General features: G+C 38.5%; 1 protein-coding gene and 1 long non-coding RNA gene across 4 annotated transcripts; one reads left to right on the top strand and one right to left on the bottom strand.

The window, feature by feature from the left end:
- Positions 1-532: 532 nt before the first annotated feature.
- LOC145526871 (uncharacterized) lies at positions 533-11,021 on the bottom strand. Its single transcript, XR_014069259.1, has 7 exons — positions 10,725-11,021; positions 6,980-7,218; positions 6,289-6,394; positions 6,028-6,176; positions 5,356-5,532; positions 1,638-1,710; positions 533-1,210 (listed from the first exon to the last, which is right to left on the bottom strand). It is a non-coding gene; the product is annotated as an uncharacterized LOC145526871 (long non-coding RNA).
- Positions 11,022-11,258: 237 nt separating this feature from the next.
- Positions 11,259-15,252, top strand: SFR1 (SWI5 dependent homologous recombination repair protein 1). Of its 3 annotated transcripts, none has more exons than XM_081543512.1 (4): positions 11,259-11,313; positions 12,455-12,570; positions 13,166-13,576; positions 14,557-15,252. In XM_081543512.1, exons 1-4 carry the CDS (start codon positions 11,301-11,303, stop codon positions 14,746-14,748), a joined length of 732 nt encoding a protein of 243 aa, XP_081399638.1. In that variant the 5' UTR covers positions 11,259-11,300; the 3' UTR covers positions 14,749-15,252. The 3 variants fall into 3 exon arrangements, with proteins under 3 accessions (XP_081399638.1, XP_081399628.1, XP_081399646.1); XM_081543502.1 differs by having other exon boundaries at positions 11,259-11,399; XM_081543520.1 differs by lacking the exon at positions 11,259-11,313 and adding an exon at positions 11,450-11,779.
- The last annotated feature ends 241 nt before the right edge of the window (positions 15,253-15,493 follow it).

The raw sequence follows: 15,493 nt of genomic DNA, 5'->3' as shown, positions 1-15,493 counted from the left end.
GGTATCAGTTATGCCAGAGGATACTCTTCCTTGGGGATTTTTTGGGGGATGGAGGTAAAATATACATAACACAAAATTTACCCTTTTAACCACTTTAAGTGTATACTACTGTACATGAAGTACATTTACATTGTTGTCACTATTCTACTTTCTGTCTATGAATTTGACTATCCTAGGTATTTCACGTAAGTGGATTTATACAATATTTGTCCTTTTGTGTCTGCATTATTTCTTTTAGCATAATGTTTTCAAGGTTCATCCGCATCGTGGAAGGCATTGGAATTTCATTCTTTTATAAGGTTGAGTAATATTCCATTGTATGCTTATATATGTATATACCACATTTTGTTTATACATTCATTTGCTGATGGGCATTTGGGTTTTTTCCACCTTTGGGTTATTTGTGAATAATGTTGCTGTGAACATCAGTGTACAAATAAGTTCAAGCCTCTCTTTCAATTCTTTTGGGTTTAGACCAAGAAGTAGAATTGCTGGATTATATGTGTGTTAGGAAAAAAAATCCAATCGTTCCTCCTGTGTTTCTCCTTTATTCTCACACCACTACCACACTCACAACACTTCTGGTCACTAAATAGTGGGTTTTCCCCCCCAACACCAAGCAATTCTCTGTGACTCCAGCTGAGAGTTTAACTACAGTTTAACTCAATTCTGACACTCTACCTGGAGGTAACATCAGGTCCCACAGGTTAAGGGCTCAGTCCCACAAGATTATTCCCCACCTCAGTAGCTATCAGTAGCCTCCCAGGTTAACAGCAACTTCTGTCCCACTGGGCTACACACTGGAGGTTCCTGTAACCTCTTCTCTCTTGGGTTTGATTATTTGCTAGAGTGGCTCACAGAACTTAGGGAGACACTTAAGCTTACTAGCTTATCAAAGGATACAATAAATGATACAGATGAACAGCCAGGTGAAGTGATGAGGCCTGAGAGTGTCCTGAGCAGAGGAGTTTCGGTCCCTGTGGAGTCAGGGAGTGTCACACTCCTGGTTTACAGATCTCTTCACAAATCTGAAAGCTCTCTGTCCCCTACTAATTGAGATTTCATGGAGGCTTCCTCCTATCAGTTCAGTTCAGTCGCTCAGTTGTGTCCGACTCTTTGCAACCCCATGGACTGCAGCACGCCAGGCTTCCCTGTCCATCACCAACTCCCAGAGTAGGCATGATCGATTATTCCAGTTCCTTTCTCCTCTCTGTAGAAGTGGGGGTGGGAGGCAAAGATGAATATATATTTTTTCTAATATCTTACAGTATATTCTATGCTTAATTATTTTAAGAGCTACCACACTGTTCTCCACAGTGACTGTACCATTTTACATTCTCACCACCAAAGCAAGGTATTAAAAAAAAAAAAATTGGATTTTGCCTGGGAGGTTTGCAATTCCCTCTCCCAAAACTCACTCTTTGTTCCTCATGCCATAAAAGTCACTAGATTTTTTGTTTGTATTGACTTTATGTAGATTATCTTTTCATCATTTACTTTTTTAAAGAAAGACAAATTCAGTAATTTATCAGTAACTTAAAGGGCACAGTAAAAGTTCTGGATGCTATTAATATTGCCTTGTCCCTCCCTCTATTAGACTGCTACACTGTCACTCTTATGTTGTTTGAAATTCTCACCTTTTGAGTTGCTGACTAAATAATTAATCCATTCATCCTTGAATTTATCCATTCAAACACATTTGTTGAGTACCTATGGTAAGAGAAAAAGAGTTGTAAACATCAGTGTATGTCATTTGTATTCACCAAAACTTGTATTCAAACAAAAATCCCAAATGCTTCCCCATTTTCCCCAATTTAAGCTGACAACCCAGGATTATATCATGTTTAGTACAGATGTAAGCAACCTCTCCTTCACAGTTTGTGACCATAGCCCATTTCACTTGCAATTCACTGCATTAGTTCAGTCGCGCAGTTGTGTCCGACTCTTTGCGACCCCATGAATCGCAGCGTGCCAGGCCTCCCTGTCCATCACCAACCCCCGGAGTCCACCCAAACCCATGTCCATTGAGTCAGTGATGCCATCCAACCATCTCATCCTCTGTCGTCCCCTTCTCCTCCTGCCCCTAATCCTTCCCAGCATTAGGGTCTTATCCAATGAGTCAACTCTTTGCATGAGGTGGCCCAAGTATTGGAGTTTCAGCTTCAACATCAGTCCTTCCAGTGAACACCCAGGACTGATCTCCTTTAGGATGGACTGGTTGGATTTCCTTGCAGTCCAAGGGACTCTCAAGAGTCTTCTCCAACACCACAGTTCAAAAGCATCAATTCTTCGGTGCTCAGTTTTCTTTATAGTCCAACTCTCACATCCATACATGACCACTGGAAAAACCATAGCCTTGACTAGATGGACCTTTGATGATAAAGTAATGTCTCTGCTTGTTAATATGCTGTCTAGGTTAGTTGTAACTTTCCTTCCAAAGAGTAAGCGTCTTTTAATTTCATGGCTACAGTCACAATCTGCAGTGATTTTGGAGCCCCCAAAAATAAAGTCAGCCACTGTTTCCACTGTTTCCCCATCTATTTGCCATGAAGTGATGGGACTGGATGCCATGATCTTAGTTTTCTGAATGTTGAGCTTTAAGCCAACTTTTTCACTCTCCTCTTTCACTTTCATCAAGAGGCTCTTTAGTTTTTCTTCACTTTCTGCCATAAGGGTGATGTCATCTGCATATCTGAGGTTATTGATATTTCTCCTGGCAATCTTGATTCCAGCTTGTGCTTCCTCCAGTCCAGCGTTTCTCATGATGTACTCTGCATATAAGTTAAATAAGCAGGGTGACAATATGCAGCCTTGACGTACTCCTTTTCCTATTTGGAACCAGTCTGTTGTTCCATGTCCAGTTCTAACTGTTGCTTCCTGACCTGCATACAGGTTTCTCAAGAGGCAGGTCAGGTGGTCTGGTATTCCCATCTCTTTCAGAATTTTCCACAGTTTATTGTGATCCACACAGTCAAAGGCTGCATACAGCAACAAAAATCAGCAAAGAAAAGATTTGGAAGACCGAAGAAAAGTCAAGTAGGTGAGGTCTGTGGCTTAACAGCCTTACTAATTTAAAACTTCACCTATGGTAAAATGTGGCTTATCTCACTTATAAGATACAATCAAGTTTAACATGATTATTACAATACTATATCAGCCCTAAGAAAGTACACGTATACCTACTAAATGCATGTTTACATTATAAAATGTTAATCATAAAATCATGAACTTCCATATCCTTTTTAGTCAGTTATATCAAAGGCTCTTAAGAACACAAAGTATGCATTTCTTGTTAAGGAATAAATCATGATTTTCTCAGAATTTCACCCTAATTAAGTCTCATGGTGTTTGATCTGCTATTTGGATCTCAAAACCAAGGTTAAATCTGCAGAATAATTTGTAGTACAGAGTAAACAAGCCTAGTAGTCAGTAATCTGTTATAAAAATTGTCTTTCGAAATAGTTTGTTTTTTTTTTCAAGGGCAAGAAACACACAGTAAAAATATCTCACTCTCTTCCCTTTCTCCTTCCCTCTCCTCCTACATAATTCTTGGCAGTCAATTTTGAGTTCTTGAGGACAGCTTCAGTTAACCAACATAGTAGTCTAGAAGAGCTTCCTGTAATATTAGCTTGAGTATTGATAGAAAGGTGATGCATTTGGAAGGTTTGCCTTGAGAACTGCTAATTAGTATTTGTAAATGTCCAATTTGAGTCTCATAGGTATTCTCAATAGTCCACACATAATTCTTACCAGTAGTCTTTCAAACCTGTGATAACATGCTACTTTCACTCCTTAAAATCAAGTGACTTCAGGTACTGGCTCACCACATCTTTGATATCATTGATATCCATGAATTTCTTTTTCTGAAATGGATTCTCTTCCTAGAGTTTACTTTGGGGACTTAATCCCATTCTGAGTGCAGAAGAATTTTACCTAGATTGAGGGGAGCAGTAAACCTGATTCTTTCAAACTATAAAAATGGAAAGTATTCATAGGGTTGTATTGGTGGGTAAAACTGGTTGATCGATTCATTCTAAACTCTAGTGACTGAAAATAAATTGCTCTCCTGGTAGACAGTTATTGGAATGAAATAAAAGTCAGGTTTACATACCTTCAAAACCTCAGGAAAATAGATCTGAGTGAAAATAATATGCACTGGGACACTGCTTTTTTTTTTTTTTTAAAGAGAAGCATCTTGCCAAAGATTCAAACTCATTACTTTTGGGGTAGCTTAATTGCACAAGCTTTATGTTAATTATTGTTATATTAAAATATTTGGCAGCTTAACAAAAATCTTAAACTTGTACATGCACGTTCAAAATACCCTGTTTCAATGGCCCAGAGTTAGGCTAGGAAAGCATTTCAGAGAATGCCAACCCGTAGTAATGTTTTTTTTTTTTCCTTTAAAACTATGTGCAGTTTATAATTTATAGTTTCTTAGGAACTTGATTAACAAATATGTACATGATTAGTTGCCTGCCCTCTAAAACCCAGCTCCATGTTCTTTGGTATCAAGGGGATGCTTCCTGCCAAATGACAGGCTTTCAAAAGTCAAGAAGACCATCTTTGCTAGTGAGTGTTATTCCTTCATTTGGTATGAATTTCACTCTCAGCACATCTTCAGCAGCATAAAGGTTGAGTTATCAATATCCAGCATTTATAAAAAGGTACAGATTTACAAGTTATAAACAAGTATAAGGAAGAGAGTAAAAACAGTACAATAGAATACTGTGGAGTATTGGCAAGAAATTAAGTAGCTTTCTCAATGATTTAAAAAGAAGATAAAAGTTGGAAAGTAGCTACAAAGAAAAGGATAATTTGACTCAGAATTCATCACTTACAAAAAGTGAAAAATAACTGAGATGATATAGGTACTTGATAGCTGCTATAATAATAACCATAGTGACGTATGGGGAAATTTTGGGAGGCGGAAAGTTGGGAAGAGTTTGAGCGAAAAGTGTACATTGTTGAATGAAAAGTATTACCTGTCTTAATCTTCTGTTAATAATGTTTAAATAGCTGAATGAAGTCTTGGAGAACCATGTGAGGGTGAATATAGGCTGTATTCTATGCTCTTTTTCCAAGATCCTATCTATGGGAGGGATATATTTTCACTACAAAATATAGTGATATCATTTGCCAAATGTGGGTCATCAACATCATCATTAAACTTCATATATTATCTTTTGGAGAGCCACAGATGTGTGATAGAGGTGGAGAGCTGGGTAATGTTGATATCACCGGCAAGCAGTGTAATTTAGACACAGTGTGGGGTTAGTGAGCACTTGGCATGATTTTGGAGGTGGGAGGGAGAGGATCAAGGAAGAGATGCCTTTGTCAAGCTGTCTTCCTCACCTGTGACCATGCTTCTCAAAGGGATCCTCCCTGGGGAGTCAGACCTCACGGTCAGAGGTTCTGGCTTTCAGTGGGTTTCGTGTTGCTCATAAACGTCCATGATGAAAATATAAGACATCTTATGTTGCCTTTGGGAGTGGTGGCAAAGGGATTAAGTTTCAGTCTAGCTCTTAGATCCTGAAAGAAAGTGAAAGTGTTAGTCACTCAGTCGTGTCTAACTCTGTGACCCCATGGACTGTAGCCCACCAGGCTCCTCTGTCCATGGAATTCTCCAGGCAAGAATACTGGAGTGGATTGCCATATCCTTCTCCAGGGGATCTTACTGACCCAGGGATTGAACCCAGGTCTCCTGCATTGCAGGCAGATTATTTACTGTCTGAGCCACTGGGGAAGCCCTTAGATCCTGAGCTGGACCAGAAAATTCCTGGTTATACACTAATTCACAGATTTACTCTACTGCTATAGATGGCGCTAGTGATAAAGAACCCACCTACCAATGCTGGAGACACGGGTTCCATCCCTGGGTTGGTAAGATCCCCTGGAAGAGGGCATGGCAACCCATTCCAGTATTCTTGCCTGGAGAATCCCATGGGCAGAGAAGCCTAGTGGGCTACAGTCCACAGGGTCACAAAGAGTTGGACACAACTGAAGCAACTTACCATGCATACTTACCATCAAAGTTTGCCAAGATGTGGAAGAGCAGAAGCCAAAAGGTCGACAGTGTCCTAGAACGTGGTAGAATGGTCTCTTAATTCCTTATTTTCCTGGTACTAATATACATTCTTAAGGCATTCCAGGTGGCTCAGTGGTAAAGAATCCACCTGTCAATGTAGGAGACACAGAAGATATGATTCAATCCCTGCGTCAGGTTTGGTCCCTGGGTCAGGAAGATCCCCTGAAGGAGGAAATGGCAACCCACTCCAGTGTTCTTACCTGGAAAATCCTGTGGACAGAGGAACCTGGAGGGCTACAGTCCATGGGGTCTCAAAGAGTTGGATACGACTTAGCGACTGAGCAATAGACATTCTTACTCCTCCATCTTAAAAAAGCATCACCAAAAAGAAATCTTTTATATTCTCAAGACTAAAACAGTAGTAAGAGGTGAGAGTAGAAAACTGAGTTGACTTCTTTGTCGGCACGTCAAACAGATTTCAATACTGTGATATTATCTTGGGAGCTGTTATCTCTCAAACTTCAGGTGGTTGAAGATGATTATAAGACATATTTTGTTGCTTGAGGATTTGCTGACATCTTTTGCCTTTTTTTCCCCTCTGAATAGATGTAGGGGTGACATTTCTGAGTTAATAAAGGATCTGAGAAAGATGTGGCCTTGAGCAATACTTTTATTACCATTACTTTTCCACAATCTAGCTCCTCTGCCACGACCCTCCCACTCACCCACACCCTACCCCCTTCCTCATCGTTATTAATCTAACCTGAATCACTCTATTCTTCTCCAAGAGAACACACCCCACTAATAGCAGTGAATCATAGACACTCTTACTTCTCTAGTCTCTAATGTACTTGACAAAATGCCAGATCTAATAGAATAAAAGGACAGGAACTTCATGTGAAAGGATCTCTTTAGGTTCTTGTTCAGTATACGACCGTCAGCATTAGTTACCAGATCAATTTTCTGGATGCCTGCTGGTGAACAGGTTTTTATCATTGATCCTCCACATATCTCCATGCTTGAAGTAGTCATTCTACTCAGCGAGGCAACCACTCAGGCATGCTTAATATCTAATTCAAGGGCTCTTCCATCTTGAAGTTGAAAATAAAATCCTCTCTTTTTAACGTGATGAAAAAATATTAAACAGTTTACTCTCAAAGATCACCGTTTGATACAGTCTTCGAAGGTCTCTACAAGTAAATCAATTAAACATTACAGAATTCCATTTAAGATATCTAAGCAATAGAGAAAAGAAATAGAATTAGTTTCAAAAAAGAAATAGAATTAGTTTGTCAATTATTCAAAGGGAAAAGCAATAGAGAAAAGGAATATAATTAGTTTCAAAAAAGAAATAGAATTAGTTTGTCAATTATTCAAAGGGAAATTTATGAGATAAGGGCACACTAAAACACATCTTCTTCATCATGGATAGGTCTATAGGATGAGAGTTGAATTCATGGCAGGAGAAACCTAGAGTTTTTTAAATCAATTTTTATTGGAGTATAGTTGCTTTGCAATGTTATATTAGTTTCTGCCATACAGCAAAGTGAATCAGCTATATGTATACATATATTCCCTCTTTTTTGGATTTCCTTCCCACTTGGGTCACCACAGAGCAATGGGTAGAGGGGTAGAGCTCCCTGTGTTATACAGTAGGTTCTCATTAGTTATTTTATACATAGTAGTGTATATAGGTCAATTCCAATCTTCCAGTTCTTCCCACCCTCACCTCCCCCTTGTAGCCATGTCAGTTTTCTTTGTCTGTGTCTCTATTTCTGCTTTGCAAATAAGTTCATCTCTATCATTTTTCTAGATTCCACATATAATCGACATTGTACAATATCTTTTTTCTTTCTGACTTCACTCTGTATGACAGTCCCTAGAGGAGAGTTTTTCAACTTATATACCAGTGTCATAAGAAATATTGAATGCTAGTTGAGAGAATTTAGTAGACCTTCTTATGAGTGTTATACAGTTTAACTTGTCCTAATGTGCTTTATAAATCAACTTAATCTTGTGGATTATATACATTTCTTCACCCAAGTGAATTTGAATTCTGGTTTTAAAAGTGTGTATTTATATTTTAATTGTTAAAAAATACCTATGGATACTAACTGTGTCTACATGATATGAACTTTGTTGTCAATAAGAAAAGTCAATAGAATGGAATATAGGTCATCCAGAGGTGACTGTTTAGATTTTTAAAGTAATGTTAAAGAATTAAAAAAAATTAGTATAATAAAATTTTAAATTGTAGCTTAAAAGAGTGTGTGTGTATGTATGTGTGCTTTGCTGTACGGAGAGACAGGGATAGGGAGAGAGAGACTATTCACTATTCTCTTCTTGCTATTAAAAAAGAAAAAACCCACATAAAAGTTTTTAGGTTTATGTCATTATCTCACCAACAATAATCATAGACAAGAATGGACAGAAGCACTTTACCACACCCTGATGAATAACAAAGTGGTGAACAGTAGCCTTGGGTATGAAATTTAAAAACACACAGAGAAAGCCTGCCTTAGGTTAATATTAATTACTATCATCACTGAATTCTATTGCTCAAATTGTTCTCTGTGGTGGAGTAGGATCCTTGCCTTCTGGTTCTCTAGGACAGTATTTTTCCCTGCCTGAAGTTTGAAACATACAAAGAAACATACTATGTTTGAAACATACTATGAAACATACAATGTCATGTGTGGGAAACATCTACTCACAGGGCAGCTAACTTCAGGCTCTGAAAGACATGGAAATGATTGCTAGGCTATATCTAAAGGTACAATGAAAACTATAGAGGCTATATTCCAGATCCCTTACAGTAAATTGAGAGTGAAAGGTATATTTCCACTTTGGTATGTAATGGGAGTAAGTAAATGCAAACCTGTGCATGGGAAAATCATTCAGTTCTAACAACATTGGAAATCAGAGATGTAGGTCAACAAATGCACATTTCTGAAATACAGGTTCTTCTGAGTACTTCTTCTGAAGTTCTTTGAAAATCTGGCCAAAACAATCTCATTTAATATACAGGTTCATATACTAAGCAAGTCAGAACATTTGCTAGGCAAGATGTTTTCATTTATGGAGCCAGCAAAAACACAGTTCTAAGCTTAGGTTATAATGATAAAAGGATTTTGGAGCAGCTGATTTTAGGGAATCATAAAAACAACCCAACGTTATGCCCCAAGGTGTAAAGAATATGCAGAGTGTGCATTGTGCTTCCAGTGTCAGGACAAATCACTTTGCTTTTTTCAGTGTAACTGATGCCAATGGATGAGTAAAGGGAGAAATAAATGTACAGACTTGGATCTGTGGCTTAGCAAGCCAAAATCACAAGTTCTCACTTTCATTTGGTAAATTCCTTGAGATTTATATAATTATTGACAATTTTAGAAGACTCATAATACATTATTAACTATATGTGGCAGCTCCAAGTTTTCTGCTATTTATGGCTTACATCCTACAAATCATTGCATCTTTTAAAAATCTTCGGCCTTTTGAGGGGAGATAAGGGATGGATGAAAGGATTATATGATGCATTCCTTTAGATCAATTAGAGAATGGTGAATATATTGCAGTTCCTTATATAACAACTATTGAGTGCTTCCTAGATACCTATTGCTGCTTTGAACTGCCTGTCCTGAATTCTCATTTAATTCTTCAAACCCTAGGAGGATTGATACTATTATCCCCTCTTTATGGATGAGGAAGCCGAGACACAGACACACTCCATTACAAACAACACAAAATAAAGGCGCTGGGATCTGAACCTAAGCAATTTGATTCCAACATTTATGTTCTTAATCACTGCATTAGGTGGTCTTCAAGTTCTGTAGATACATTCCACTATTTAGCACTCAGTTATTCCTTCTGGGTCCTTGCTACTTCTAAGCCATTTTTATCAGATTATTAGTAAAAAGCCAGTGTCAACGTTTAAAATGGCTATTCCTTAGAATTCAAGACTCTGCCCCGCTAAAATTTCCAACTTCCACGTGACTCAGAAATTACTCAACTGTCTTTTCCTAAACTCAGTGCTCCACCCAGTTAGTTCACTTTGTTGTTGCACAGCAACGGAACCTCGCTACACAGGAAACAGGAGGGTTATTTTAAACCGAGGATGCCGCTGCCCAGTATCCAGCCAGGGTTTGGACCAACCTAATCTTAGTCATCGGAGAAGGCAATGGCACCCCACTCCAGTACTCTTGCCTGGAAAATCCCATGGATGGAGGAGCCTGGTAGGCTATAGTCCATGGGGTCGCTAAGAGTCGGACACGACTGAGAGACTTCACTTTAACTTTTTCCTTTCATGCACTGGAGAAGGAAATGGCAACCCACTCCAGTATTCCTGCCTGGAAAATCCTAGGGACGGCGGAGCCTGGTAGGCTGCCGTCTATAGGGTCGCACAGAGTCGGACACGACTGAAGCGACTTAGCAGCAGCAGCAGCAATCTTAGTCATTGTTCTGCTTCCTGTATTGCACCCCAACAACTTTCCTTGTGCTACATTTTCTTTCAGATTTGACGAAAAGATTCGGAGCCAAGCTAAGAAATCTAAATTTTGAGGTAGATTCACCAAAAGAAAAAAAAAAGTACGCCCGTGGCGGGACCGCAGAGTTTGAGGCAGCAATCTAAAAGGAGCTCTACTGCATCCGCTGGGGTTCTTAGATTTCTAATGTGTCTGACTGTCAACGGGCCACTGACCATTCTTTTGTAGTCTTTGCCTTTGGAGTTTACAAACTGTAACTATAACACACAGCAGGCCCGGAGTCTCTGGGTCCCGTGGAGTCTGAGGACAGGCCTTTGCTGTGGGGAGCGCGGAGAAGAGAATGACGGGAGCCAGGAGAACAGAAGGGGCATTCTCAGGCGTCCTTTAGAAACACAAAAACCAGGAAGCAGGAAAGGAAGGCGGTATAAATAAAGATGAGCGAGGAGAAGCCGCGAAGAAAAGCGCGCCCCTCCTGGGAACCGTTAGTTGCTTTAAAGCTCTTCCCAGCAAGCGGCCGCGCGCACGTAGTCCCGCAACTCTCGGTCGCTGGGCGGAGCAGAGCCGCGCGTATCGGTCAACTCGGCCAATCACGCGTCTCGGCCCCTCCGTTTCGTCCCGCCTCCTTGCGGAGTCTCGAGGCTGCGCGCGCGCAGTCCCGCCTCTCCGAGCGCTCGGCGCAGAGGAGCTGTGTGTGTCAATCAATCTGGCCTATCGCGCGTCTCTTCCGCCTCCCGCCCAGCCCGGCCCCTGAGACGCCGCCGCGGCTAGCGCGCTCTCTGTGCTGTCTGGGGATGGCTGAGGGAGGTACTGTGCGGGATGTGGAGTGGGTGTCTGACAGCTGAACTTCTTCGGGGATGGGATGGGGAATTGAATAATGCTCCCTTTCCGCGGTCAGCGCACCTCTCAGCTCCGCTTCAGGTTTTGGGTGTCTCGAGGGCTCGTGTGGGCCTTCTGTAGTGGCGGGAGGGGACGGAGGGCTCCTCTCTGGTATTTTACCCTGTAGAGTTGATGGCCTTGGAGAAACTTCCGTCTCTCCTTTTCAGGGTCTCTTCGCCATTTAATTGAAAACGATGCAGACAGGAGTAAACTTACCTGTGCTTGTGCTCCTTATTTCTAACCCCCGGGGGTCGTTAGTTTTAGGCACACAGCTTCTAGGATTTAGGGTAGTTTAACAGGTCTGATTATGTTTATTTAAGTGGGATAATAGTGGGAAATAGGAGAATGTGATCCATAATCAAGAGGAAGAGTAATCAATAGATAAAGGCCTAAGGTGAATCCAATTTTAAAACTAACCGACAAACACTTTAAAGAAGATATAAATATTTTTAAAAAATTTTAAAGAAAATATTGGGCTTCCCTTGTGGCTCAGCTTGTAAAGAATCCGCCTGCAATGCGGGAGACCTGGGTTCGATCCCTGGGTTTCGAAGATCCCCTGGAGAAGGGACCGGCTACCCATTCCAGTATTCTGGCCTGGAGAATGCCATGGACTGTTGTCCATGGGGTCCAAGACAGTCGGACACGACTGAGCGACTTTAACTTAAAGCACTAAAAGATTTCAATTACATTTTCCTTCATTGTGAATCTGGTGTAATGAGATTAAAGAATTCCTGACTGTTATTCTCCCCCCCACCCCCATATGGCAGGTTTTGAGAATTTTATCATTATTTTATCAGTCAGTAAAAACAAATGGAGAGTTCTTTATATGAGGTGCTAGCTGGTTAACTTGTCATGAAAAAACTAGTAGTCACCATAATGACCAACAATCTAATTTAGAGAAGTAAATAGAAAATTGCACACACAAAAAAGCAAGAATGAATCACAGCTAAGTGAAAAAAGGAAGTTGACTGGCTTGTTATATACAATAAAAATAATTTGTTTAAAATTGAATATCTAGAGGTGTGGGCGAATTTGATTTCTGTTTTGTGATTATTCTTTTGTTTTTTAGAAGTAAAACGAGATTTCAAGATGGAAAGTCCATCAAACTCGGCTTTGATATTACCTAGCACTCCACAAGCTGGTGCCAATCCACCATCTCCCCATTCAAGTAGTTCAAGAAAACAAGTATGAAAATCTTAGTTCTTTCACTGGATGTATATTTCTAAGTATTGTAGTAATGGTGGTTTTAAGTGTACTGAACATTGTTAATTAACAATGTGTAGATTAATAAGTAAAATTTTTATTAACAAATTATTTTAGGTGTTTCCTTTTAGAAAATGTATTGGACCTTCCCCTTAGATTTTCATCCTGACTCAATTATTTTCATTTATTTTCAGTTCAGGTTATTACAGCATTCCAAACAAAAAGTTTGATGTCATGAAGGTTTTTGGTGGAAAGATCTTTTTCCTTAATTTGTAACTAAGCACCTAACCATATCAGGCTTGGACTAATTGCTGAACAAATGTTTGTGATTACTGAGATAAGTGTCTCAACGCTATTTTAGAAGGGTGGTGGCCGTTGCTAAAATAAAAAGAGAATAAAATTTAGTGGAGCTTCCAGAAATTGAAAGATATTTTGTGATGGTTACTTTAGATAAATGGAGACAGAAAGCCGTCTAATGGTATCTGCCACAGAAATGTAGTCTTGATTCCTAGTAGATTTATTTATATCAAGAATGTTTTTCTTGATTAACATTATTAACGTTTAATGCCTTTTTCAGCCTATGAGTGCAACCCTTAGAGAACGATTAAGGAAAACAAGATCTTCACTTAATTCCTGTTACAGTGTGGTAAAACGACTTAAAGTAGAGAGTGAAGAAAATGATCAGACTTTTTCAGAGAAATCAGCACCTTCAACAGAAAAAAGCTGTTTGGAATTTCACAAAAATTTTAAACACATAGATAGTGAATTTGAAGAAAGTACATATTTGAAAGATACCTTCAAGAGTATCAGTGTTTGTGAATCTAAATCACTTGATACTGAGTCATGCAGTGATCTCCAGAATGACTTTATGAATGAGAATCTTGCCAAACATGAACTAAACAAAGAAAAAGCAAAATTGATGAAGCAGATTCAAGAGAAAGAAGACCTTCTTCGGAGGCTGAAGCTAGTCAAAATGTATAGATCAAAGGTGAGAAGAATTTCAGAACCATTGCCTAATAATTTTTTTTTGTTTGTTTTTAGATAAATGGTAGGAAAGTATTTCAAAAAGAAAATATAAGTTTATTTTACAATACTGAGAAGTAAGCCAATTACCAAGAGACCTGGCTTCCAACAACTTTAACTCAAATATAAGTTATAAATTTAGAGAAGAGGCCTCTAAACACCAGGTATACATTTTTGAAAGCCCCAGCCCACATTTAATAGCAGTTGAAACTTTTCTCTCTAGTTTCCATCCCACAGCAGTATTAGAAGTTTCAAATGTTAGCTGCAAATTGCAATGAGAACAGAAGCAACAGTGACAGTGAAGAGAAAAAGCTAAAAATGGGCCACAGAGTACAATAAAAAGTATTTTTAGTAATGATTTTGTGTTATTAAATTATTACCAACAAATTATTAAAATGTTTCAAGCATTTTCTTTAAGAAAACCACAAAAATATAATAAATTTTAGATTTTGACCCAGGTAGGTTGAAGTGAATAGAATTTGGGCACTTGGAAGATGACCCTTATTTATCTGCATATTCATGTATGTTGTAATTGCTCTTTTCCAGTGTGTAATCAGTGATGGAATGCTATATCTTATTTGCTCTTTTGAATTTTTAGGATTTCTCTAAATACAACTACTTAAGTTTTATGAGATTGTGACACTGAAAAGTATTAATTTGAATATAATTTTTTAAAGTATAGCTGTAGTAGAAAAAGTAAATATTTTTTAACCTATATTGTTGCTTCTTTACATAGTTTTGCCCTATGTAATGATTTGAATTTTTTTCTCTGAGGGTAAGGTTTTTGCTTAAAACCGTTTTTCTTTTTTTCCTGGGTAGAAGTCCCATTCATGTCCAAATGTGTTACCCTTTAAACCTACTACTCATTGGCTGATTTAACAACTTTCATTAAGTAAGTTAAAATAGGATGACATACATTCGTGCCTTTTTTTTTTTCTGTTTCAGAATGACCTGTCTCAGTTACAGTTGTTAATAGAGAAGTGGAGAAGCTGTAGCCAGCAGTTGCTTTATGAGTTGCAGTCAGCTATGTCTGAGGAGAACAAGAAACTAAGCCTTACTCAGCTGATAGACCATTATGGATTAGATGATAAATTGCTACACTATAACAGAAATGAAGAAGAATTTATAGGTGTTTAATTCATAATTTTTTTTCCAGAATATCTTTGTGAATGACAACTTAATTAAAAGATATTTATACAATTTAAAGGGAAGATATAAACCATTAGGGCTTGGAGAAATGTATCCTGGTGAACCTGGATCAATTTAGGGCCTCTGTTATATAAATATAAACAAGGTTCAAAAATGAAAATTCAGTGTTTTGAATAAATTTCCCAAAGAAAACTTGCCAGTTAAAGAAAGGTGAAAAAAAATTTTTTTAATTAAATCATGTTAAGATAATTTGGAGAATTGTGGAAGTGGATTTTAATACATTGTTTTATTTATTGTGGTAAAATGTTTTATTTTAAATATTCACTAGTGCATCTAGTGAATGTCTAAACGTAAACTTGTCTAAAAATGCTTGCCTCCTCTAAGTTTATGCCTCTGCCTTGTTTTCACCCATTTACCACATGTTTATTTGGATGGTATAGCAGGTATTTAAACTCATATGTTCAAAATTATATTAGTTTCTGTCTCTTCAAATTTGTTACTTGTATTCCTTATCTCATTTAGTGAAATGATCATCTATTTTTTATAAAACCACGTATGCTCATTTCCCACTTCATGGCATGGCATACAGGGTCTTTTACATTCCTCTGCCTTTCCAATCATATCTGTGAAAAAGGTTAAAGTTAGCATATCTATTCCATTAATAGGCTTCCCTGGTGGCTCAGCTGGTAAAGAATCTGCCTGCAATGCTGGAGACCTGGGTTCAATCCCTGGG

The sequence above is a fragment of the Giraffa tippelskirchi genome, chromosome 2, assembly GCF_054371585.1.
Source record: "Giraffa tippelskirchi isolate mGirTip1 chromosome 2, T2T-mGirTip1v1.2.pri, whole genome shotgun sequence".
In the NCBI taxonomy this organism is placed as follows: domain Eukaryota; kingdom Metazoa; phylum Chordata; class Mammalia; order Artiodactyla; family Giraffidae; genus Giraffa; species Giraffa tippelskirchi.
The sequence above is the reverse complement of the archived record's forward strand: the minus strand, read 5'-3'. Positions and strand labels throughout refer to the sequence as shown.

Excerpts from the sequence above, each read along its gene's own strand:
- SFR1 (XM_081543502.1), top strand. Across the intron at positions 12,571-13,165 it reads CAAGTAGTTCAAGAAAACAA|CCTATGAGTGCAACCCTTAG; the intron begins GTATGAAAATCT and ends TGCCTTTTTCAG. Across the intron at positions 13,577-14,556 it reads TCAAAATGTATAGATCAAAG|AATGACCTGTCTCAGTTACA; the intron begins GTGAGAAGAATT and ends TTTCTGTTTCAG.